The following is a 24426-nucleotide window of genomic DNA, read 5'->3' on the forward strand; positions in this document are numbered from 1 at the left end:
ACATTGCTGAGTGGGCACGAGGTGGTACAGGGCATGATGGGGACACACACACAGACCGTGCAGGGACACCCAGCCTGAGTCACATTAAGTCAGCCCATCCCTAACACAATCAGTCCCCTGACCTTGGAGGCAACCCCTGTCTCTGCCTCAGTATTTCTGTCTCCGCCTTCACCAAAAGGCCCCCAGAGTCTTCCTCCTCTGGAGTCTCTGAAGGCCGGGTCTTGGCGTGTTCCAGCCCACTGCCCCTGCCCTAGCTGCCCCCTCTCTTGCCCTGGAGTGAGATGGCTTTCCTCCTCTGCCTGTCATCTGGGCTGCCCCTCACACAGAGGACGATTAATCTCACTCACCCTCCCCTCAGAAGTCTCTTCTGGTCTTGAGTAGCAGTGAGCACTTGCCAAGGTGCCAACAACCACCTGGCTTTTTCAGTGTTCCTGGGCTTTCTCCAGACTGACCTACCTGCTGTTTTCCTGCCTTGGCCTTTGTTCAGGCAGGTCCCACTGTCAGGACCACTTGCTCACACTGCCTGTCTGTCCACCTGTAATCATCTCCCCTGACCCACCACACAGTACTTTCCCCAGGAACATACCTCATGGACCCTCTGGAGTCCAAGCATGAGTCCCTATGACCAGGCTGCACCTGCTTTACCTCCCTGGGCCCACAGTCCAGGGTGCGGCTGGAGGGCAGCTGGTCTCCATGAATGAATGAGCCATCCCTACATGCAGAGATGTTCCTGGATGGGGCAGGACTGTCTCCTGAGGCCAGGACGGAAGAACTGAATGCAACCTGTGGTCTTCTTATTCTCCTAAATGACTTTTAACTCCATAGACCCCGCCAGCCTGTCCTTTATAGGGAGCTTAGTTACACATCTGTGCCTGGGTAACATCAGTGGACCTCAAAAATAGCTCACATTTCTTGTTTTCTTTTTTTTAGCAAGTAGTGCAAGGTCATCTCAGAAAGCTATTTGTGTATTTTTGATGATATTACAATAATTGTCTCCATGGATAGCAGAATAGTTGCTGCCGGGGAGATAGGGAAGTTTCCGTGGGGTCCCCATTCTCACCAGTCCTCCGGTGCCAACAAGGAGTGAGAACCGAAATTTGTGAATCTAAAATGTTCATCAGAAATACTGCGTGATTCCACTTGTCTGAGCAATCTAATCTAAAACTCGCATGAGCACAGGCTAGGATGGTAGTTGCCAGGGGCTGGGTGAGGGGGAATGGACAACTGCTGTTCCAAGGGTCTAAAGTTTCTGTTACACGAGAGACTGCGGGACCGCACTGTGCCTTCAGAGAACAACACTGTGTTGTGCACTTCAAAAATTTGTTTTGAGGGTAAGTCTCACGCCATACATTCTTAACACAATGAAAAATAAATAAATAGTAAAATAAAATGTTGGTTGAGATAGTGATGGGAGAATGATGTTTAAAGTTCATTGTCAAAAAGACCAATGTTGAAGTAGACTGGGAGCTCATAATGGGGAGCACTGTGGCTCTGGGGAGAGGGAAGTCAAGAAGGCTTCTGGCAGATGTTCTAAGGGTGCAAACCAGGCAGCTTGGCCACACTCAGGAGTGGGGCAGTCAGGATGGGCTCGAGGAGCCTAGAGTGGTCACACAGAAACAGGCACCTGGAATAGGTCAGAGACACAGAATCCAGGACCCAAGGGATGCAAGCCAGAGCCGCCTGAGATCCTGCAGAGAACTCTGTTGAGTAGGACCTCAGGTGGCAGGAGGGGAGCTGTGCCATCTGCAGCCCTAGGGAAACTGAGGCTGGCTGGGGACATGGGATGAGGGTTGTCGAAATTCTTGGGGGTGGATGTAGGGTTAGTGGTGACCCAAGCAATGGTGAGAAAAGCAAGACAGGAGGAAGAATCCGGCTTGGAAATCTAGGGGTGGGCTCAGCCCAGGAGAGTGGGCACTGCTGCTGCACACAGGAGGGTGGGGCTGAGACCCAGCTGGAGGAGCGGCCACCTCTGGACATCCTGCCCAGATGCAGTGTAGGCAGAGAAGCTCCCTGCTTGGCACGAGCAGCTGGGCTGTGCTTTCCTGGAACCACTTCCTTGTCCAAGGAGTGGACGTGCCTGTGGACAGCATCTGGGTTCCTGTGGGACACCTGACTCAGCTGCTCTGTCCCTGGACGTGCCCCTGACCAGGCATGGGCCAAGCAGTGAAAGGCACGCCTCAGGCTTCCTCCCACAGGGCCGGGCCTCACCCCCCAGCACAAGTGGAGGCTGGTGGCCCTTTCTCAGGAGAGGAGGGCCAGTGATCCCTGAGAGTAGCTGTCCCAGAGGAGGAGGCTGACTTCTGTGCACCCCCACAGGAAGAAGGGGCTCTGGTCATCGAGGGGCTGCTCAGCATCGCCTGGGGACTCAGGCGGCCCATCCGGCTGCAGGTGCAGGATGACCGGGAGCGAGTGCACCTGCCCTCGGCCTCGTGGGAGTCTGGACGGCCCAGTTGCCACATGTGAGTGCACAGCCAGGCCCGCTGGCTTCTGTGACACCTATTCAACCTGAACTCTACTTATAGAGTGTTAGCGATATCCTCAGCCTATAGGCCCTAATCCTGCGTGGGACTCTCATGGGAGCAGGATCCAACCCAGCCTGTGTCCTGTGTCTGTAGTCTCCCCCAAAGTGGTTTTCCTGGCCAACAACCACATTGCCTCCCTCAATCCCTCCTGGAGGATGTTTTGGGCTCCCATCACCTCCACTCATGTTTCTCAAACATTCACACATGAACCACCTGTTGGCAAGAAAAGCAGGCTGCAGTCTCAGGCAGGAGCGGGCTCCGACACCCGTGCACGTCACAGCATCTCCTGTTCTATCTTAAATATTCACACACATTTAGCCTCCTGGTACTCTGTTTTTATTTTAATGTCCAAATTTATTTTTAAAAGTTATTAGGATTTCAGATCAGATGTGTTTATTATCCGAAGGATGTCTCCAGCAAGAGAGAATGGTTTCCCACCTTCTTACTGTTTAGGGGACATTTCCCTCCTCCCCTTACCACCCCCACTTAGTGGCTGAGCTTTGCTTGCTCCTGCATGTGGTAACGTCATCAAGGCAAATGTTCAGGGCTTTGCCTCCTATTTTTTTTAGAGACAAAGTCTTATTCTGTCACCCTGGTTAGAGTGCCAAGGTGTCATCAGAACTCACAGCAACCTCAGTCTCTTAGGCTCAAGAGATCCTCTTACTTCAGCCTCCTGAGTAGCTGGGACTACAGGTGCCCACCACAATGCCTGGCTAACTTTTCTATTTTTAGGAGAGATGGGGTCTCACTCTTACTAATCTCGAATTCCTAAGCTCAGGCGATCCATCCACCTAGGACTCTCAGAGTGGTAGGATTACAAGTGTGAGCAATCACACCCAGCCTACGTCCTTCAAATATTCAAGTAAAACAGATGCTGTTACAGCACTGAGCATGCTGACACCTGCACATCCTCAGGTCCCTGGTCACTTGCTGCTAATTTTGAGACACTCAAACTTAGAGTATAATTTCAGACTCCCCAGAAGGGCTGCAGGTGTGACTCACGCTTCTCCTTCCTCAAGGTAGCAGCAGTCACAGATAGCAGGTGCAGGCTCTGCCACAGAGGGTCCCCAGATCACCCTTGTGTCTGTGATCCCTGACTTCCTTGACTATGGGGCCACATACCATCACACCCATTCCTTCCCCAGCCTGGCACCAGCTGCCCTGATTTGGCATCAAGAAGCCTGAAGATTTGCCCCTTGGAGGATGCCCCTGCCCAACACCCCACCAGACCCTCTGGAAACCCAGCTACCCATGAGCTTGCGGCTTCACATGTGCTGGCCAAGGATGTTACAGGAATACAGGGCCCAAGCTATGTGCATGAGTCCATGCGACACAGCCCAGCATAGGTCACTCTGGTGTGCAGGGCCAGACTCACTCTTCCTCCAGTGGGCACCATGGGAGGCCTTTGCTTTTCTTTTATTTTTTTAAATTGACTCTTTTCTTTTATTTTTTTAAATCCAGGCTTCAACTTGGCTTGCCCTGCTTCCTACCTGTGTCCTATCCCCAGAGGCCACTGGTCTCTTCTCTTGAACCTGAATTCCCTTTCTCTGCCCACAGTCATCTGACCACAAATGTGTCTTTTCAGAAAAGAGGCACCTCCCCAGGATGGCAGGGTCACTACCCAGGAGCCAGGCACTCAGCCAGTGGACAAGCCCACGAGTTCCAGAGATAGCTCAGGTGAGTCTGGGAGCTGCCCCGGACCCTGTATCATCAGGGTGAGAGAAGAGGGGTTTGGCTCACAACCACATCTCCAAGTGGCTTCCTGCGAGTCCAGGAGCTGCCCTGGCTAAAGACCTACTCAGGGGCCCACCTATGAGTACTCTATACACTCTCATTTGCTCCTATTTATGCGGGGAAAAAGCAGAGGCTTGCAGGGGTGACATAGTTTGTCAGCGGCCTAAATTCCCTGCCCTGTGCCACTCTATAGGTAGGTGGAGCATCAGCAGTGGGCATAGTGCCCTCCCAGCCCCTAGGCCTCCAGAACACCTGAAATCAGTAACTGCTCACCTGTCCTCTGCATACCCCTTCCTTTGCACTCAGGGAAGGCCCTGGCCCAGTGTGGACACTCAAAGAACCAGGCTGGGACCACCAAAGACCTTCCTGGACACTCCCAGACAGAGACCTAGAGGCATATGGTGGTGTGACGTCAGAGCCTGGGTCACCTTGTCTAGGGGCCACCTTCCTGTCTGCAGATGGGAATCATCCCAGCTCTAGAAACAGCACTCAGGTCACCATCATCTCCAGCACCCTGTGACCTCAAGACTTGAGGGAACCAGACCCCACACACAAACACCCTTGCACCTTCCACCCCTCGCACATTTCTCACTGCAGGGCCCCTAGAGGAGGACGAGGAGCCCCCACAGCTGATGCGCACTAGGAGCGACGCCAGCTGCTCCATCCAGAGGAGGCCCAAGTGTCGTGCGCCCGGCGAGGCCCAGCGCATCCGGAGACACCGGTTCTCCATCAACGGGCATTTTTACAATCACAAGGTGACGTGTCAGCCTGACCTCTCCTCTGGGCCCTGAGGCAGGGTGTATGGGGAGCCAGCCCCCAGCTTAACAGGCATGGTGCCTGGGAGGGGGCTGTTGTCATCCCTGTGTTCACAGGAGGAGAAATGTCTTGCACAAAATCTTGTTGACGTAGCAATCGCCCCTCATGACCCGTTTTGTTCCCACCATGCACTCTGCACCCACTGTCCATTTGCACCGTAGAGTGAATTTAAGGAAGCCATGGGTGCCTGAGGCAGATGGTAGTGCTGAGTTTCCCTTTAAGGAGGCCGTTCTCTGTGTGGCTTCCACCCCAGCTCCAAGGGCTGTTCTGTGGAGACACAGTGGCCCTCGCTGGGTAGGCGAGGCTGCAGTGTATCCAGGACACTTGTGTGTGTCCCAGAGAACCTGGACAGTTCCTGATTCTCAGCACTCTGCCTTTGTCCAAGGAGGCATTGTACTGACCTCAGGAAGAGATCGCCCTCCCCAGATTACATCACTCTGTAAACAAACTGATCTGTAAAAGGAACACTTGATTGTTACTATAAATGAAGTGAGTGGCAGTCTGGCAAGGGCCTGGAGGGAGTGTCTGCCTGCCTCCCTGGGAAATGAAAGCAAAGGTTTCCAGTTGAAGCAGCTGCCCTCCTTGATAGAGGCTGACCCAGGGCACAGGGGCCTAGGCGAAGGGAAGACTTGGGGTCAGATCTGACAGTGCAGGGAGCCCAGGTCAGGCCTTCCCAGGGCCACTCAAGTTGCCCTTGGGGTACCCTGGACTTAGGGAGGTCTGCAGCCATTGTGACTGAATAACAAGTAGGTTACCTTGTATAAATCCAGGAAAACCCAGGACAATTCCAAAGAAGATTTTTCCTGAGAAAGTGAAGGGGGAGGCAGGATTGAAGTTAAACGGAGATTAAGGGAGATTAAGAATGATGTTGATTAGCCAAGAACCCAAAATATGACTTGGGTATTCTTTACACCTTGTTCCAAAAGGGATTTCATAAAGTGAAATCTTGTTCCAAAAGGGATCTATAAAGTGTTAAAACACCAATTGTTAGTATTTGCATAAATATTGATATGCTATTTTAGGGAATCCTTCAAAAACTTTCAGAAAACATATGCAAGGGTTTAGATTCTTCCCAGGTCTACATTCCCCAGAAAAGTAAGTATTTCGCTCCATGATTCAAGGCACAGAATAGTGGAGTTTAGCTTTGGTATATCTACCTTTCCTCTAATGGTCTCATTTATCTCTAAGATGTATGTCTGGCACAAAAAACTTTATTGTGGTCATTGCAAATGTTACTGGGACACAAAGTCTCAAGCACTGTGTGACCTTTGAAAGGAACAGGAATGAACATTATAGCCTTTCCTTTCCAACTGAACCACCCTGCCGAGAACAGCTACTCAGCCAGCCAGACCCTGACCTCAGCAAGTGGCCCAGTCAGGGTGGCTTTTCCTTCTAGTCACAAATCTACCTGTGGAATGTGGCTCCATTCTTTCTCACAAAGTACTACCTTCTGGGACATGGAATAGTGTCTTAGGTATTCTGGACAGTTGGTTCATATCTCCTGGGTAAGGGGCTCTCTTCTTTCTCATAGAATTGACATTCTTAGGGATTGGGGTACAAACTCCCTGAGTCACAGACAATGATTAAAAAGTAAGTAATTCCTAGCATTGCTTCCTGGAGTAGTTGTTCCAGCTTTTGTTTCTTGGAGCTACACAGTATTACTTCACTCACTCATGTTCCAAAACTGTTCTGAGGCACAGTAATGTTGGTTTTATTTCCAGACTGGGTATAACTTTGTATCTGTTCCCACTGCTCTGTCCTGCCCTGTTGGAGTCAAGTGTGTTCCATTAGAGAGAACCACTTGTGGTTAGAGATGAGAAAGCAGCCACGGGACCTTTGTTCCTACTTGGAATTGGTCAGTATCATCTTGAGAAAGGGCTTCATGCAGAAGGAACACTAGCAATGTCTTGTTGGCCAGACCTTTTGTCTCTTTGATACAGCCTGACTCCTCTATTTCACATTTCTTGGAAACTGAAAATCTAATTCTGGCTTTCCCAACCCCAAGGTCATTCTGTGTCTCAACTAGAATTGAGATGGGGAGAAACAGTCTAGGTTTGAGTCTGACTCTGATAAGGCAGTCCTCATCGAGTGTGACTTCTCTATACTGTGCTTTGCAATATCATGCTTCTTACAACTTGACAGTTTGTGGCAACCCTGCATCAAAGAAGTCTATCAGCATGGGCTAACTTCATGTCTCTGTGTAGTATTTTTTAGTAATAAAGTACTTTTTAATTTAATTATGTACATTTTTAGACATAATGCTATTGACTCTTAGATTACTATGTGATGTAAATATAACTTTCATATGCCCTAAGAAATCAAAAACTTTGTGTGACTCAGTTTATTGTGATATTTGGCTTCTTGTCACAGTCTGAAACTGAACTCAAAATATCCTCAAGGTATGCCCCTACGTGCCAGAGTGGGGACCAGCTGGGGTCACTGACAATGTCCCTTAAGCAGCCTGAAATGTAGTGACTTTCTTGGGAAAACAGAGCTAGGACCATGGAGATAGAATATGCACATTTGAAGCTGGTTCTGGAAAGCAAGGAGAAGTTCACTTACAGAGGACTCCTATTTTCCGGGAGTCACCAGCACCAAGTGGGAAACATGTGGAGTGTCAGGCATCTCAGAGTCCTTTCGGTTGTGGCTCTGTCCTCTCATGATAGGTGACATAATGAGTGAGTTGCCCAAGACCTTGATTCCTTTCTAAGAAAAAGGGCCTAGTTAGAGGTACTTCAAAGGGCTGTTGTGTGAATTAAATCAAAGATTGTATGCAAGGTGCTTAGCAGGCTCCAAGTGTGGCTAGTGTTCATTGAGGACCTATTATGGTGCATCAGACAATGTCCCGGCTGATTTCATATACAATGTCTCATAGGCAAAGGCAAGATACCCATGAGGATATAATGCCCTCCCCCCAAACTGTAAAGAAGCCGTGTGGCTGGAGCATGCCCAAGGTGCTTGTGAGAGGATCATGGTGTCATACGTGTGTGTGACAATGAGAGGGGCTGCTGATTATATTGTGTAAGCCACAGGTAGCCTGCAGGTGTTTTTTGAACTGTGCTTTTTAGACAGCACTTCTCACTCTGTGCTGCACAGATTGTGGGCCTGGCGTTCTTCTACAGAGGCAGCTTCTGGTTGACATGGTCCGGTGGCAGGGTGGGGGGCTGAGGCTGTTAAGTCGACACAGCTGACCTAGACCACATTTGGAGTTGCAAGGACTTTGGAAGGTTGTGCTGCTGGACAGCAGTATGGAGAGCGGATTGGATAGGCTGAGATCAGGAGGGGACAATTGGGAAGCTGAAGCGGTACGTATGACACAGGAATGGAGAGGAGGAGACAGACGGGAAACTTTCAGCCTGAGAATCCACAGATACTCAGTGACTTGGTCAATGGGAAAAGTGAGGTGCTTCCCCCACCCCTGTGAGCTACCTCTGGGGTCCCCCTTCCTCAGACCTGGAGGTGTGAGGCATCTGCCTTAGGGCCTCTGGAAGACACACACTGTCACAGTTTCCCCAGCACCCCCAAGTCTGGGAACAGCTCCTGGGTGCATCTGCATGAATGGACAGGCAGTGTTCCCAGAACCCAGGTCCCCTACTTGGATCAGCTCAGCACAGTGACATCAGCCCCATATCCCCTCTGGGTCTGCCCTGAACTGCCCTTCTTCCTGGCACAGACCTCCGTGTTCACTCCAGCCTACGGGTCCGTGACCAATGTGAGGGTCAACAGCACCATGACAACCCTTCATGTGGTCACCCTGCTGCTGAACAAGTTCAGGGTAAGTAGGGCCATGAGTAGCTTTGTGCTGGGTGGGACACTGGTGGTTTGCTGTTTTACTGGGGGAAGAGGGCTGAAAAAGCTGGGGAAAGCCAGTGGCAGCTCCTGGGCAGTTCTAGCAAGGTTTCCTCTGCAAAGCTGGGATTCTAAGCAGAGAGAGGGGAAGATCCTTGAGGACTTGTGTGTGAGGCATTGGGGATGTGGTTACTGCCAGGGGACCCCCTCTATTCTCTCACATCTCAAAACATCCTCATTTGACTTCTGTGACTGCCTGTGCAGGTGGAAGACGGGCCCAGTGAGTTTGCCCTCTACATCGTTCACGAGTCTGGGGGTAAGTGCCCACCTCTAATTCTGAGTCATAAAAGCACACAAGCCTCTGCCCATTCAGCAACCTTGCCGATTAGCTCCTCCTTCCCTGAGGGGCACCAGGCTGGCCTGGCTGGGGGACTCAGAGCAGCTAGCCCTCCTCACCTTGGGACGTGCTGTGCCTTTTTTCATGAATGTTTCTCCCCTATACACATTGGACTCTCTCTCGGAATCCCTCCCAAGTGTGTGGGAAGCCTTCCTCCCCAGAGGACCTCTAGCTGGTTGTTCAGTTAGGAGGGGCAGGGGCTGTCAGGCTGCTGCTGCAGAACCCACTGCTCCCTCCCGTAGGCTCCTCCCACACAGGCTGGTCCCTGAGCGGTCAGTCCCCTCTACCCCAGCCCCTCAGATCCCAGATCCCCCTCACTCTTCCAGCGGGGCCTTTGCTGAATTGACACTGTAGGGAAGGAAGAAAATCTTTTTCCTTTAGTTCAGAGGTTCTCAACCTGTGGGTCGCGACCCCTTTGGGGGTCAAAAGACCCTTTCACAGGGGTCTCCTAAGACCATCCTGCATATCAGATATTTACATTATGATTCATAACAGTAGCAAAATTACTACTTATGAAGTAGCAATGAAAATAATTTGATGGTTGGGGGTCACCACAACCTGAGGAACTGTATTAAAGGGTCACGTCATTAGGAAGGTTGAGAACCACTGCTTTAGTACATTGGACAGCCCTGTAATTAGATTAACAAAAGGCAGATTTATATGAGAAACACAATCAGAAGTTTAACATTACATCCTACAAACCCATGGGAACACGCAGGGAGGGGTAAGTAACTCCAAAGGGTGGTGAGAACTAGGGCTTGTGTAGCACCTTAACAAAAGAACAATAAGTTTTTAGAGAGGTGACGAAACAAAGGAAAAGGGTTTGGAGTTTCTGGGGAGGCAAACAGTGAGGTCACTCTATGGGGAACTAATGGAGGGTGAGGCTGGCTTTAGCAAGATTTACTATGTGTACTCCTCTGCTGCCTCTCAGGCTGATAAGGCTGCAGGGTTGTCTGGTAATTACCCTGTGCTTCCTGGTAGAGAGGGCAGGAGTGTCACTGTGACAAATATATGTCCTGCTTTTAGGTAAATAGGGGAGGACAGAGAGCTTTTCTTATATCTGCATCTTCTCAATTGCCTTCAGCTCAACATAATCCTTATGCCAGAGTAGAGGGTTTGGGGGCAGCATGTTCTGCACCTGGTCATCATGATCACATGTGTCTTGGGGCAGCATCCTCACCACGGTCTAGAGAGGGCTCCCCGGGACTCTAGACACACATCTTCTATCAGTTCCTGTTCTGGAACAAAGAGAGGCAATCCTAAGGTACCACAAATTTTGTGAAACACCTTCTTTTGCAGAGAGGACAAAATTAAAAGACTGTGAGTACCCGCTGATTTCTAGAATCCTACATGGGCCATGTGAGAAGATCGCCAAGATATTCTTGATGGAAGCTGACTTGGGCGTGGAAGTGCCCCATGAAGTGAGTGGTGGGCTAGACTAGGGAGGCAGTGGGGGACTCCCAGGGCTCTGAAGGTGACCATGCCTACAGCCCTCTCGGGCCATGGCTCCAGGGGCTCCACAGCTATCTACAGGGGCCTTAAGCTCAGTATACTGGTGGAGCCAGCCCCCCATCCCATCAGTGGCCATCAGCTCCATAGGCTTAGGGGAAAGAAGAAACATGGCCCTGTCCTTTTCCTCTCCAGCCAGTAAACCCTTTCCTTCATTGGAGTGTATTTTGTTGTCATTAGGTTAAAGACCCAGGCAAGGGGTTCTTAACTAGGGCTCAACTAGGGCCTGTGGAAAGGAGGGAGTTGTCTAAGTCTAAATGACATCATGATAGCCTGAGTCCTGGCCAGGCAGTGAGTGCATTTCCAAACACCTCTGTATAGAAGCAGCTCACAGGGTCTACACCCCAGGGAGAAGGCCTGGTGGCCCTTTATTCCTCAGGCTGTTCACAGTGCTGGTCCCCGGTTCGTTCCATTGTCAGAAACAATGGTGTTCCACCACCACTCCACCCCCAGCCCAGAGAACACCCAGTGTGACAATGCTGCAGTATTAAATGTTTTTCCTAATATTCAGCTTAATATTTCCTCCCAGGCATCACAGTTGCCTTTGAGATAAGAATGGACTCCTGTCCTCATACACAACTGAGCAGTGTTGGGGGCAGGGTGGGAAAAGGGCAGTTACTTCCGTGGATACTAGACGTTGGCTGGATGGGCCATCATGAAAGCCTTGAGGAAAAGAAAACACATTTTAGCTTCTAATTTAAAGCACATTAAAATGTTCTTGGATTTTCTAGGTCGCTCAGTACATTAAATTTGAAATGCCGGTGCTGGACAGTTTTGTTGAAAAATTAAAAGAAGAGGAGGAAAGAGAAATAATCAAACTGACCATGAAGTAAGCAGCACTTAAAAAGTCAGTTGTGGGTCCTGAACATCAGGGCAAGTCTGTGAGGCACCAGACCAGCAGTGCCAGGTCAGGAGGGTCCTGTCCTCCATGAGCACTGGGTGCCCTGGCAGTTTGGGGAGGCCTGCTAATCCTGGCTCCCTGCTATCACTCTCTGGCCCCCTGCTCACTGTTGCCACCTACCTGGGGTGCAAAAATGGCAGAGATTTGGCCCCAACCAACCATCCAGCCTTGGCATCCTCACCAGCACAGGATACAAACTGTAAACCCGGGAAGGAGAGTTCCAGGCAGGAGACCAGGTGGGCACTGGATCAGGCTTTCCTAGAGAGGCAGCTGAGGAGAGGACATGGCCTGGCAGACAGACTCAGCCAAGTCTGGGCCTATCATATCAGCAGGATTCTGAGCCTGCCCCAAAGTGGCAGTTGTTGGCATTCCCAGCACCAGCTGATGTTTTTCAGGTGCAGGTAACTAGTTCAATGAAAAGGTGAGCAGTACCTGCTGGCTCCTGGGGAAGCTAGGTTAGGGCCAGGCTGTGTGAGGTTTATCAGGTTGTGGGTCCCAATGACATCTCTCCCTCAGCAAGATGAAGCATGGAGCGGGACATGTGGAGGGCATTCAGTCAGGGCCCCAAAGGAGGTCAGGCTGCTCACGGGGAGGGCCTGGGGGCAAGGGACAGGTTTGGAGTTTGTCTTCTGTCTGAATGACCCTTGGAAACCCTCTACAGGCTCCTGTCTGTGCAGTCAGGCCCCAGTGGGGACTCAGCAGAGACCACAGTCAGACCACAGGGTATCATCCTCTGTGCAGTCAGTCAGGTCACTGGAGAACTTGAGAAGTGGGAGAGACCTGGGTCCAGCTGGTCCTCTGTTCAGTGAACAGAGAAGAAACTGAGGCCCAGGTGAGGAAGTCTGCAGCAGAGGTGATTGAAAAGTCTGAGCTGGAACACAAGGTCCCTGCCCTGACACCCTGTCCACCCTATCATGCTCTTGTCCATATCAGAAAGTCTTTGGAATAGAAATGGCAACTTTCTGCTTTAAAGCTCTGCACAGTCTGCAGCCCTATTCAACTGGTCTTTTAGGACACAGGCCAGGGCCTTCCTCCTTGGCAGAGGAGAGGTGGTGGCTGCCATCAGCCCACTGGGAGCAGGGGTCTCCTGGACCAGGCATCTGTGCAGCCCTCACTCTGCTCCCCACCTCTCTGTCCCATCCAGCTCAGTAATTCCCCTTGGCGGTGTCTCCCTCCAGGTTCCAAGCCCTGCGTCTGACAATGCTGCAGCGCCTGGAGCAGCTGGTAGGGGGCGAGTAACTGGTCAGAACCTGCCTCTTCTGAAGGCCCCAGCAGTAGCAGGTGCACCTGAGCACCGGTGGCCAGGGCCTGGCTGGTCGCACTGATGACAGCCACTGCCTGAGCAATTTAGTGCCAGTTCTCCTACCTGTCTGAAGCCCAAGTACTGTGAGTCTCACAGCCTTAGCTCTCAGCCCCAGGGCGAGCACTCACAGGGCGTAGACCCCAGGCACCACACGGGATCTGCATGGCCAGCCCTGTCCATACCATGCCTGCCCTGCCCAGAACAGTACCTGACTCAGCACCTGCGACACGGGCTTGAACTATTTGCTCAGTGTCTGTTCCAGAGCCCCTGCAGGGCCACAAGCCCCATCTTCATCCTCCACATGAACCGTGAGATCCCTGTGTGCCCTCATGTCATGCTGCCACCCTGGAACTCTGTTGGGAAAAGCAGGGACTGCCAGCAGGTACGGGACGTGCCCTGCTCCCAGCCATTCTTCCACAGCATGCCCAGCCTCCAAGCCTCTGACATCACTCCATGAGCTTAACACAATCTGGTGCCCTGGTGCCGGGGTGAGATCGGGAAGAAGACCATCTTCTGGCTGCAGAAATCAGTCTGCATCAGCAAGACTCAAAAGAATCCTTATTAGGAGCTTGCTGCAAAAAACACAATTCAATCACATTGAGGGGGTGGTTCACACGGATGGTAAGGGTGCTGCGCCATGTGGATGCTGCACAGCAGCTCCTGCAGGCAGTGCTCAGCCCCCATCCCCACTGTCCTATGGACACCTGTGTGCCTCCTGCCCTCTCTGGGCTTACATTCCTCTTGTCTAGTGGGCAGGAGACAACCCTCAGCAATTCTCCTCAGGGAGAATGATGAGGAGAAATGTCTGTTTGGAGAGAAAGGGCTTTGAATTCCCTGGGGCCATATACTGAGCAATTTGTGTTTGTGGGCTGATGGAGAATTTCAGGAATGAATGAGAAAGAATTTGCAAAACTATGCAAGAGTTTACATCAGTCATGTTTGTCCAAGAGAACCTGAAGACCAACTACTTCTGCCACCGGAATCTGTGGATATCATATTTAAAGGGAGAAACCACAAAAGCTTGCAAAGATAGGTCAGAGTCCATCCCAAAGGTGTGAAGATGCTCTTTACAGGTGCCCACAGAGGACAGAGCCTGGGAGCAGCCAGGCCATGTGGAGCCACTAATCAGGGTGAACGTCACGCCCAGATTACCCTGACAGAACTCCATGGTCAAAGACACAGAGATGGCAGAGGAGGCCTGACCACTGCTCCATTGTCTCTCTTCTCTTGTGGCAGCTTCGTTCATTAGGTGCTCAATAAAAGTGTGCTGTCTTGGCCTGAAGAAGTGAGGACCAAGCTTTCTTTTCCTTTTTCCTTCTGTTTGTCTACCCCGACCGCCTGCTCTAACCTCTGAAGCTGTTGTCCCACTACATGCTCAGTGTCTTGTTTGGCAGAAAAGTCAAGGCCACTCCTCTTGACACCAAGTGGATGCCTCCATGACTGTGAATGTCCTGGAGACCGGTGTGGACCCTGATGAGAGGCTGTTGTGAGACACAGAGGAGTCACAGGGCTGGGGTACTGCAGATGGCCTGGACAATGAGCAACATAAGGCCACATTGGATCTCAGAATCTCAGCATCAGGAGGACCTCAGGAATCTTCCAGGCAGGGGGCTCAGTGCAATGGAGGCAGGGTATAGGAGACCATAGAAAATGAATCAAACAGGTGCTCCTACGTAATTGTACCCCACACCCCTTATTTACCACCTCAGGTCTAGGACAACTGCCTGTCTGTTGTTTGGCTGTCACTGAGTGACTGTCTTCTGTCACTGAGGGACAAAGATAGAGCCATAGTCTACCCTGTGTTCAGGGATCTCCTCATCAGAAGAAAAAAACAGACCTTGGAGACCCTCTATCAGAGATCTTACGAAGCTCCCTGCACAGAGTCCTGAGGCTGAGCTAGATTTGGCTGAGATATGACATGTAGGGTTGCAGGCCAAGAGACACCTGCCAGCCGGGAGCAGGACAGGGGCCCAGCACACGGGAAGCCATTAGAGCAACCCTCCTTGAGCACCCCCCTGTTAGGTTTGTTTGTTTGTTTGTGCAAGTTATTACAATATTATTTAAGGCCTCTTTAGGTGTGTGTCACCTCTAATGTAGACATTATCAAAACTAATTTCCAAATATTATAGCTAAGCAAAATCACTAGCAAGTTGCACAAAAAAGGGGAAAAGGTGTACCAATGAAGTCTTCTGAGAGGGTCAGCAATCTTTTTATCAACGTCATATTTGCTTTTCGGAGGCAATCTGAATGCTGCTAATTCAGCATGCCTTGAACCCACAATTTCAGACATTAGGGGCTAGATGCTATGATTCCTGCTGGTTTTGGCCGGGAGCTCTAACTTTCTTTCTCTGTAGATTTTAGGGTGTTCCTAATATGCTCCTTGGCTAACTAGTACCTTAGGTAATAAAGGTAGCCAATGATAAAGCAAAGATCTCTATCAGAGAGACCTCTCCTAAAAATAGGACTGTCTTCCCAGTCAGGTTTCAAAGCCAAAGAGAACAATAAACAGCACAGGATGAAAACAACATGATTGCAAAAGAACTGGACTCAGGAAAAACAGGGCCGTTTTCCCAGAGCAAATTACCAGAAGGGTTCTAAAAAACATCTTGTTTTTCCCTGGTGATAACCATATGCTGCTACCTGCTTGGAAATGTTTACCAGAAAATGAACTAAAGACCTTCCCACAGTCAAAATAAAATCATGCATTCACCCCGGATACATCTGGCCCCTTAGGCCCAGAGAAACAAGTCCCAAGGCTTATCCAGTCCAATGGGATGATTTGTGCAGGAACCAGCAATGCATACTGTGCTCTTCGTGTGTAGGACACTATTGCTCTGCAGCTGCAGAGGTGGCAGCGGATATCCTTGTCAGGTGCAATGGTGGGCAGCAGCCCCCCTGCCCTCAGCCCCTCCTCAGTGATCAGGCAGGAAGCTCTGTCAATTAGAACCAAGCTTCTCCAAGTGTAGGAACAGTCATATGCGTGCACTATATTTAGGCCCCACAGCTGCAGTTATCTGGAAGCAAGCCAGCTGCTGACATGTCCAAGACTCATTGTATAGGGTGGGGCTCTCTGCCCTCCCTCCCACCCCGCCCTGGGTTGGGCTCTAACAGAGATGTTTTCTCAGACCCAAGAATGGGAATTCCCAGTGTTTCCTTTCCCAGGGAGTCCAGAGGAAACAGAAAGCAAAGTCTCAGGCTTGATGGACACAATCATTGTGCAGGGTCCCTGTGCTGAGCAGACCCCTTTGTGGTGGATGGGACCCCTTTGTGGTGGATGGGCCATTCTTGTTACAGCACTTGGGCCACACATATTAACTGGTCTTCTAGAATTTGGGACTAGTGCTGCAAAACACAGAACCAAGGCAGCAGTGCTCTCTGTTAAGACACTGTGTGTGTGTGTGTGTGTGTTTGTGTGTGTGTCTGTGAGTGGGGGGGGGGGTACAGATGACAAAGCCATAGGAAAAAGAAACTGTCTTGCCAGGATTTTTCTTAGCCCAGAAGACTCTTCTTCCTAGAATGAACTCTTCAAACATCACCAAGGAGCACATTGGCCTCTGCTGGGCAGTTTCCCAAAGATGTCCCAGCCACTAAGAGATCTAGCCTCTCCCAGCCCAGATTCCCCAGAAAGATGCACTGTGAGATGCCCAGACTATGTGTCCCCAAACTGCTTCCTCCTTTTCCTTTGTGTTTTGTAAATATCATCTGTGGCCATTTTCGATGATTTAATTCACATGAAAATAACCTGAAATTCCACGTGAGAGTTATACACCATGATTTAGAGGTTAAGAGCATAGACTTTAGAGCCACATTCTCTGGCTTCAAAGCCTGGCTGTACCACTTTTAAATGTGTTATCTTGAGCAAGTTTCTTCATTTGTAAAATAGGGAAAGAATAGTTTCTATCTCAAGGTTATTGGGAGGTATTAATATATTAGTCAACTTTAATGCAGTCACAGATAACAGCAAAAATCTCACGCTACAAGGACATGTATTTCTGATATGTTATGTATGATACCACAGCCTGTACGTGGCTCTGTGCCATGTGTCTGTCTCCCATCCTGGGTCCTAGACCAAAGGGGCAGTCCCTACTTGGGACATACACTTCTGAAGGAGGACAGAAACAGTAGAGTCCTGGTGGAAGCACAGTGGTTCAAAGCTTCTTCTGGGACACAGTGTACCTTGCATCTACTCACGTGCAGTGGATCACCGTGAGTCATGTGGTCAAATCAACATCAGTGGGGTGAGCACATAGCACCAGGAGATACGGGCAGTCACACCACAATGGGCAGGGATGTGAGATCAGAGAAGGGCGGTGCACATGCCCAGGAACACTGAGGTCATAGGGATGTTAAAATGAGGTATCACAAGTGCTTCAGACAGCGCCCAGCACACAGTCAGTATTCAGCGAATGTTAACTATTGTTATACTAATAGATAAATAGTGGGCATAAAACCCTGCCTGTATTCTCTCCTCTTTTCCATTTTCCTCTTTATCCTCACTCTCCTCCATATCCTTTTCTGAATCTTCTGTCTTTCCATCTTCACCTCCATCCACTCTTAGCCACCCACACCCCTTTATTTCATGACTTTCATCTCTTTCTTTTTTTAAATTCATCTTTCTTTACCCAATGCTTTAATCTGCATACCTCTGGCCTAGTTGCTTTCAGGTAGAGAAAAAAGAAATAATCCACCTTTATGTGGAACATGGAAAGAGTTGGTTATAATTCATAACTATCTTACTAACAAAATGGCTTTTGAAAAAATTATCTTTTTATTTTAATATACATAGAGCACAGCCCCAACAGGTCAGTTTTTCTCTTGAAACTTTTCCTATACTGTGATTTGGTTGTTTGTGCCTTCACATTAACCTGAGATTAAAATAAATAAATAAACTATAATACCAAAAAAAAAATAAAAATTAAAACCTTTTCCTAAACCATCTCTGGGTCTTTGACATTGGCCTCTACCCCAGCCCCTCAGACCACCAGCATTAACAACTTGTAGTAATAATTTAATAGTAAAAGTAATAGCAACAGCTCACATTTCTTGTGTATTATACATTGTGATAAGTACTTTGTGTTATTACCCCATCTAATCTTTATGAGTAGTCCAACTATTATCTAGATTATTGAGTGGAACTTCCTTGTCCAGACCTCATTCAGCTCCTTGCTTTGCCATCTCCAGGGGCAGCTCCCTGCAGAGCAGAAAACCCCAGCTTGAGAGTATGAACCTTCAATTTAGTCTAGCTTCGTCCCAAAACTCACTTTATTACTTCAGACAAAGTTTCCCTCTCTTGACTCATTTCACTCATCTGCAAGCCAGATACTACAATCCCTGCTTCTTGAGATGATTCTAAAGATGAATGACCAGAGAATAGATGTAAAAGCATTTTGTAAAACAATGTGGCAGCTTCTAAAGTCATTCATTCAACAAATATTTAACTGAGGCCTGCCACATGCTGAGCATTATTCTTAGCACTGCAGACAAAAGAGACATACTATGACAGGCTTGTGTGCCACTGTAAGGTCATTGGCTTTTTCTCTAGTAAGATGGAAAGAAAGCCTTTGGAAGGTTTTAAACAAATGAGTGACATGACTTGTCTTAGATTGTAAAAGGATTACTTTGAGGTGTGAATAGACTGTAGGGAAACCTGTCAGGAAGCCAATACAAGAGGACAGGGTGGGTGGCTTGGTAGAGGTTATAGCAGTGGAAATGTTGAAATGGCTTAGTAATGAATATATTTTAAAAACAGAGCCAACAATTTGCAGTGAATTGCCTGTGGGTTTGGGGTGAAAAAAGAAGAGACGACAATGACATCAAAGGTTTAGGCTTGAGCAACTGCAAAGTTGAAGTTGCCAACTCCTGTTGAAAGAACAGGTTAGGTGAACATGAGGAATTCATTTGGCGACATGTTAGGTTTGGGACATCCATTACACAGGTGAATACACTGAGTATTCTGCTGGACATACGAATCTAGAGTTCACTATATGCATCTACGGTCAAACTGGAGTTAACAGGCCAGGAGTCTTCAGCACATCTTGATACTATGTGAGGCCATCAGACTGGAGGAGTTCCCGGGAGAGGGAAGAGTAGAGGTCAAATGGCCAGGCAGGCTAAGGAGGAGTAATATGTCTGTAAGGAGGAAGAACCAAGAGACATCATTGCTGAGGAGAACTGAGAGGGGTTTTTTGAAAATCAAGAGACTCTGGTGCCCTGAAGAGCCATTCCAATCCTGGGCCATCCAGTTACACAGCGTGGTCTTGAGCAAATTTCTTCTCTGAGCCTGTTATGTAAATTGAGTGTAATCATTCCCATTTTGCAGGAGCTTTTTGGTAATAAAGTGACTTCGTGAAAAACGTCAGGAATAGTTTGGCCCTCCAAAAGTATCTCTTTATACCAGGTGCTCGATATTTGTAGGAAAAAACTGCAGCTTCGAGGTTGGACAGGCTGCTGTTTGGTTTCAAAAGCCCTGGCACAGGCCTCTCCTGGACCACAAACGGTGGCAGCCACAGGTCTTGAGGTCCTGGGGGTCACGAGTCGCCTCCCAAGGGATGAGAGGAAAAAACCGAAACAGCAGAGAAAAAAACCAACAACACTCTTTCTGGTGGGCCTGGGACCATAGAGGGTCGCTCTGCCACGTTCCTAGAGCGACCGCGGCGGCGCCGGCGAACTGCGCGGCCCGCACTTCCGGCGGCGCGGGCGGCGACCAGGAGCCAGGGCGGTGGCCGGCCCCGCGCGGTGAGTGGGCCCGGGCCGCGTGGGGTCCGCAGCCGGGCGCTCGGGGGCTGTGCGGGCACGAACTGGCCTGATCGGGGCGGCACGGACCGGGACAACGGTGTGGCGGGCGCTGAGGCCTCCGGCCCGGGCCGGGGAGGAGGGAGCGGGGCGGGAGGGCTGAGCAGGCCCCGGGTGGGACCCCGGCCGGCGGAGGCCTTTATCGGGGCCTCGGGGACTGGGCCAGAGGCGGGGAACCCGGCGGGGAGCATCTGTCCTGTCTTCTTCCGTGGCTTGGCGTGCTTAAGTAATTAATGTACAGAACAAATGCTTAGGCAGCACAGGGCTGCTGTGAGTGATGTACAGGTAGATACTGACTTATCTAAACTTCTAGTCCTGATGGTGTTGCTACTGTGTTTTCACCAGCCCAGTTTTTTGTATGAGGAAACTGAGGCACATTCCAGTTAGCTAGGATTGCAAGATGAGTAGCTCCTGTCACTGGAGTTTTCCTTAGTGCTCGCACGTGCCGGGGCATTATGCAGTGCACAGGTCAGAGTGCAGGACTCCACACACTGAACTTGGAGCTGGCAGACGTGCCCGTGAGCATCCTTTCTGCCACTAACGGTACAGGCTCCAGAGTCAGACTGGTAGGGGTTGGGAACCTGGCCAGTGTGTTTGTTAACTAGCATTGTGCCCTCCTTTCCTTACCTTAAAATGGAGATAATTGCATCATGCTGTTATATTAGTTAAAGAGCTGGCACAGTGTCTGGCAGATAAGCTACCTGGTGGTATGATTTCCGCACTGGAAGGAAGATTTCATAGTCTCAGCATTTCCTACCACTGACTTAGCATTAAGTATTAAGAAATGCATTTTTTAAATATTTATCATTACTATTTATAATAACTATTATATATAGTTATTTTTTAATACAAACACCATGTACCTAACACAATGTCTCCTATGTAGTAAATGTTCTGTAAATATTTGGTTAAGTTAAGGAATGGGTAGTGCTTGCTCTGTAATTTTGTGTTATAGCAGCTTACTCTTTCTTATACTGACCATAATTACAGCAAACACACTTATTAAGCATCCAGATAAAGTCTTGTGCCAAAAGTCCTAATTATACAATAAGATGAAAGGAAGAAAAATGTTATTTGTTTTTTCATTTATTTGCTTTACATGGTTGTATGAAAAGAAGCCTAGGATAATTATTCCTATTTTAAAATCTACATCTAAAATTTCCATCTTGATATGGAAAGTAGTTTCAATCATTTTATTACTTTTGCAGTCCTAGCTTCTCCCACATTGCCACCTATTTCAAGTTGTGGGGGGGGGTTGTTTATTTGCTTTAGGTGTTATTTTAAATAACCTCAAGACAACCTTATAAGTAAATAAATAAAAGTTTTTGAATTTTGTAGCATTTGGGAATTTAAAAAATTTCATCCTACTTTTACATGTAAACTTACTTCCTCCCTCCCCTTTTCTTGGGTTCTACCTACCACACTTTTTTCTACTCAGTTTCATTCTACTATCTAGTTAAAGTTCTTTTAAGGATTTTTTTCTCTCTAAAAACAATGATTCTGTTTTAGGTTTTTAGTGAATTGTTTTCTTTCATAGACCATTAGGATCTAGAAAAAGTAATAGTAAGATATCTCTCAATACAGACAGTAAATCTATTATTACTCCTTGTATCCGTACTATGTAGAGTAGTTTCTACTTTCGAAACAGTTTACACTACAGAATTAGACCTAACTTGACATCTATAGCTATGGAAATAAACAGGAATATATCATCAAGTAGTGTAATTCGTTATTTCTTTCCAATTTGGACACCTTAATTAAATAGTCTTCAGTAAGTAGAAGTTTAACATGAGAGTAAATATTAAAACATAATAATATTCAGTTATATAAATTTTGATTGTCTTTAGAATTATTTTTTCTATTCCGTTAGGATTTTATCTTGTCTCTACTTTTTAATCCTTCAAAACTGCATACTCATTTTATAATGTCTAAAATTAAATTTAGGCATTATTAATTTTTATAAATGTATAAAAATTAAATTCATAAAATATGAATTTGAATAAATAAATTCATATTTATGAGAAATTTATCAAAATAAAAATGTGTTTTATTTATATTATAATAAATGTATGTATTAAATTCATATTTATAATAAATTTATTTAAATATAAATTTATAAATAAATTGATTATAAGTAAATATGAATTTTTTAGGCATTATAAAATGAGTATATAGTTTTGAAGGACAAAATTTCCAAAGGTATAGTCAGTGACAATTTGATGATATATATTAACTTAAACTTTAGAATTATTAGAACTTCTTTGTAAGTATTTCCCCCCAGAGGTATCTTTTTTCTGCATTTGTATTGAATATATTTTTAATTTAAGCATGAATACAATTATGATGGGTTGAAGAGATGTTAAAGTTGAATAATGTGTAGATCATCTATAATATTTTGTATTTTTTCTTCTACAGGCAAAAAATTCTGAACTGTGTAACTCTAGGAAACGGAACATTGGTTTAGAAGAAGACAGTAGATTCGTTTACAAGTACATCTGACTATTCACCATGAAGTTAGGAAAAACTAAAGGAGGTATTTCTCGAAGCTCAAGCCAAGGACGAGCCTCTGAGAACAAGCGCAAAACAGGCCGGGAGCGGCAGAAATGGGGAATGACTATTCGATTTGACTCAGGCTTGAGTAGACTGAGAAGAAGCTTGGATGACAAACCCTATAAATGTACTGAATGTGAAAAGAGCTTCAGTCAGAGTTCAACTCTTTTTCAACACCAGAAGATTCATACTGGAAAGAAATCCCATAAATGTGCTGATTGTGGGAAAAGTTTCTTTCAGAGTTCTAATCTCATTCAGCATCGGCGGATCCATACTGGGGAAAAGCCATATATATGTGATGAGTGTGGAGAAAGATTTAAACAGAGCTCCAATCTCATTCAGCACCAGAGGATTCATACTGGAGAAAAACCCTATCAGTGTGATGAATGTGGCCGATGTTTCAGCCAAAGTTCCCACCTTATTCAACATCAGAGAACCCACACTGGGGAGAAACCTTACCAGTGCAGTGAATGTGGCAAATGCTTCAGCCAGAGCTCTCATCTGAGACAGCACACAAAGGTGCACAAAGAAGAGAAGCCTCGTAAAACCCGGGGTAAAAATATCAGGGCAAAAACTCACATATCCTCTTGGAGAGCTGGTACAGGAAGGAAGTTGGTGGCTCGTCTCCGCTAAGACCAGCCCTCTTTTTAAAAAGTAGTAAAAAATAAAAGCAGTCTCTTTTAGAATTGGAGATGCTTTATAGTAGAGCACTTAAATACTGGATCCTTCCTTACATGGAGACCTTGAGAATTAATGACATTGGGCTAAAAGAAACCACATGAGTCTAGCTGCCCTCATTTCTTTTTTATGTGACATGGAGCACAAAGAACTAAAAATATGTTTTGAAAGAGTACAAGATCCTTGACCTCATTTGAAATTGCTTCCTGCATCATTTTGACAAAAACCATCATATTGTATAGACGTATTTGTGAAAAGTACAGGCATGCTGATGATTTTAGGACATTCTGCAGAAAGAATAATGAAATAAAAGGGAAAAGACATTAATTCCTTTAGTTTTGAAGTTCTGCAACAGATGAAATTTTAACTTTGTAAAGTTTTGTAGTATATTAGCCATTGGTTTATTAGTATGACTCAGATTCAACATATCAAAATGTATTCAAGTTCACAGATTTTTAATCAACAAGGTCCTTCACTCTGTTAGCTTTCTTTTGTTTCTTCCCTTATAGTTATTAATTAAAGGAGTAAGAAGTTTTGTTTTCACCATCTTTTTTAGTAAGAGATACTACAGAATCCAAAGTGAGAACTGAATTAGACCTCAAGTCTTTTATTCCTACTAATACTGTTCTTTGATTTTGTGTCATTTGTTTTCCAGGAGTTGGGATGGATGGACATTGATCCATCCTCATGTCCTTGACCTCTTGACATTCTCTTGTGCTCTGACAAACTGAGCCAGACTTTTAGATCCACATGAATAAGCAAAGCATATTTTACCAACAAAATTTCAGCTTGCCTTCTTGCTAATTAAAAAATCTGTAATTTACGCATCTCTCTGCCTTCAAGACTGTGAGCTTTAGATAACCCTGCTTATGGTAAATGTTTGTCAACAAGTGACTTAATCTAAGAGTCAGAGGATTGTAGCTCCTTTTAACTTTTTCTTCATTTCATGAATTTGAGAATTCTAGCAAACGTGTCTCTCAACTTCCATCAGAATGGTGCCAGTTTCTGATCAGCCTTCAGCTCAGGTTTTAATTTCTATTGAATGCTAACATTCTTTTTTTTATATCTTTTATATCAGTTCCTACTGTATTAGTGACAGTTATTCATAAAAATAAATATTTTGCATACTACTACCTCTTTTTTTTCTGGGAAATTGTTTTAATGATTTAGACAGCAGATCTAAAAACAAAACTTTTGGAATAATTACCTGTTGTGCCTGCTTTTTATTTTCCTCAGTCTCAAACTTTGCTTCCTGGCCTTGCATTTGCATGCAGTCCTAGAAGGTGACCTTGTTGATGGAGTTTCCTTCAATAGGGTAGCTACTAAGTGTTTCATAAGTATAAGGTGATTGCAGTTGTCTTTTACAGGAGACTTGATCTTTCACCACCTTGTTACAGCCATGTCCATGTCACTTGTTGGCAGGTTTCTAGCTATG

At 47.0% G+C, this 24426-nt stretch overlaps 2 protein-coding genes across 5 annotated transcripts in view; both read left to right on the forward strand.

The window, feature by feature from the left end:
- RASSF4 (Ras association domain family member 4) overlaps window positions 1-13758 on the forward strand; it is a 31379-nt gene extending 17621 nt beyond the window's left edge. For 2 of the 3 annotated variants that reach the window (XM_053583848.1, XM_053583849.1), the window contains exons 4-11: window positions 2317-2459; window positions 4108-4199; window positions 4854-5011; window positions 8746-8847; window positions 9126-9177; window positions 10558-10679; window positions 11499-11596; window positions 12847-13758. In XM_053583848.1, the coding sequence (XP_053439823.1) occupies window positions 2317-2459; window positions 4108-4199; window positions 4854-5011; window positions 8746-8847; window positions 9126-9177; window positions 10558-10679; window positions 11499-11596; window positions 12847-12907 (828 nt within the window). In that variant the 3' untranslated portion in view covers window positions 12908-13758. The remainder of the gene's footprint in view (window positions 1-2316; window positions 2460-4107; window positions 4200-4853; window positions 5012-8745; window positions 8848-9125; window positions 9178-10557; window positions 10680-11498; window positions 11597-12846) is intronic. The other variant, XM_053583850.1, reaches the window with a different exon arrangement.
- A 5774-nt stretch (window positions 13759-19532) lies between these two features.
- Window positions 19533-23768, forward strand: ZNF22 (zinc finger protein 22). Of its 2 annotated transcripts, none has more exons than XM_053583851.1 (2): window positions 19533-19706; window positions 22179-23768. In XM_053583851.1, exon 2 carries the CDS (start codon window positions 22272-22274, stop codon window positions 22944-22946), a length of 675 nt encoding a protein of 224 aa, XP_053439826.1. In that variant the 5' UTR covers window positions 19533-19706; window positions 22179-22271; the 3' UTR covers window positions 22947-23768. The 2 variants fall into 2 exon arrangements, with proteins under 2 accessions (XP_053439826.1, XP_053439827.1); XM_053583852.1 differs by having other exon boundaries at window positions 19695-19803.
- The last annotated feature ends 658 nt before the right edge of the window (window positions 23769-24426 follow it).

The sequence above is a fragment of the Nycticebus coucang genome, chromosome 3 (genome assembly GCF_027406575.1).
Source record: "Nycticebus coucang isolate mNycCou1 chromosome 3, mNycCou1.pri, whole genome shotgun sequence".
Classification (NCBI taxonomy): Eukaryota; Metazoa; Chordata; class Mammalia; order Primates; family Lorisidae; genus Nycticebus; species Nycticebus coucang.

What these genes read in the sequence shown, in the direction of transcription:
- ZNF22 (XM_053583851.1), top strand. Translation starts at nt 22,272, where the DNA reads ATGAAGTTAGGAAAAACTAAAGGAGGTATTTCTCGAAGCTCAAGCCAA.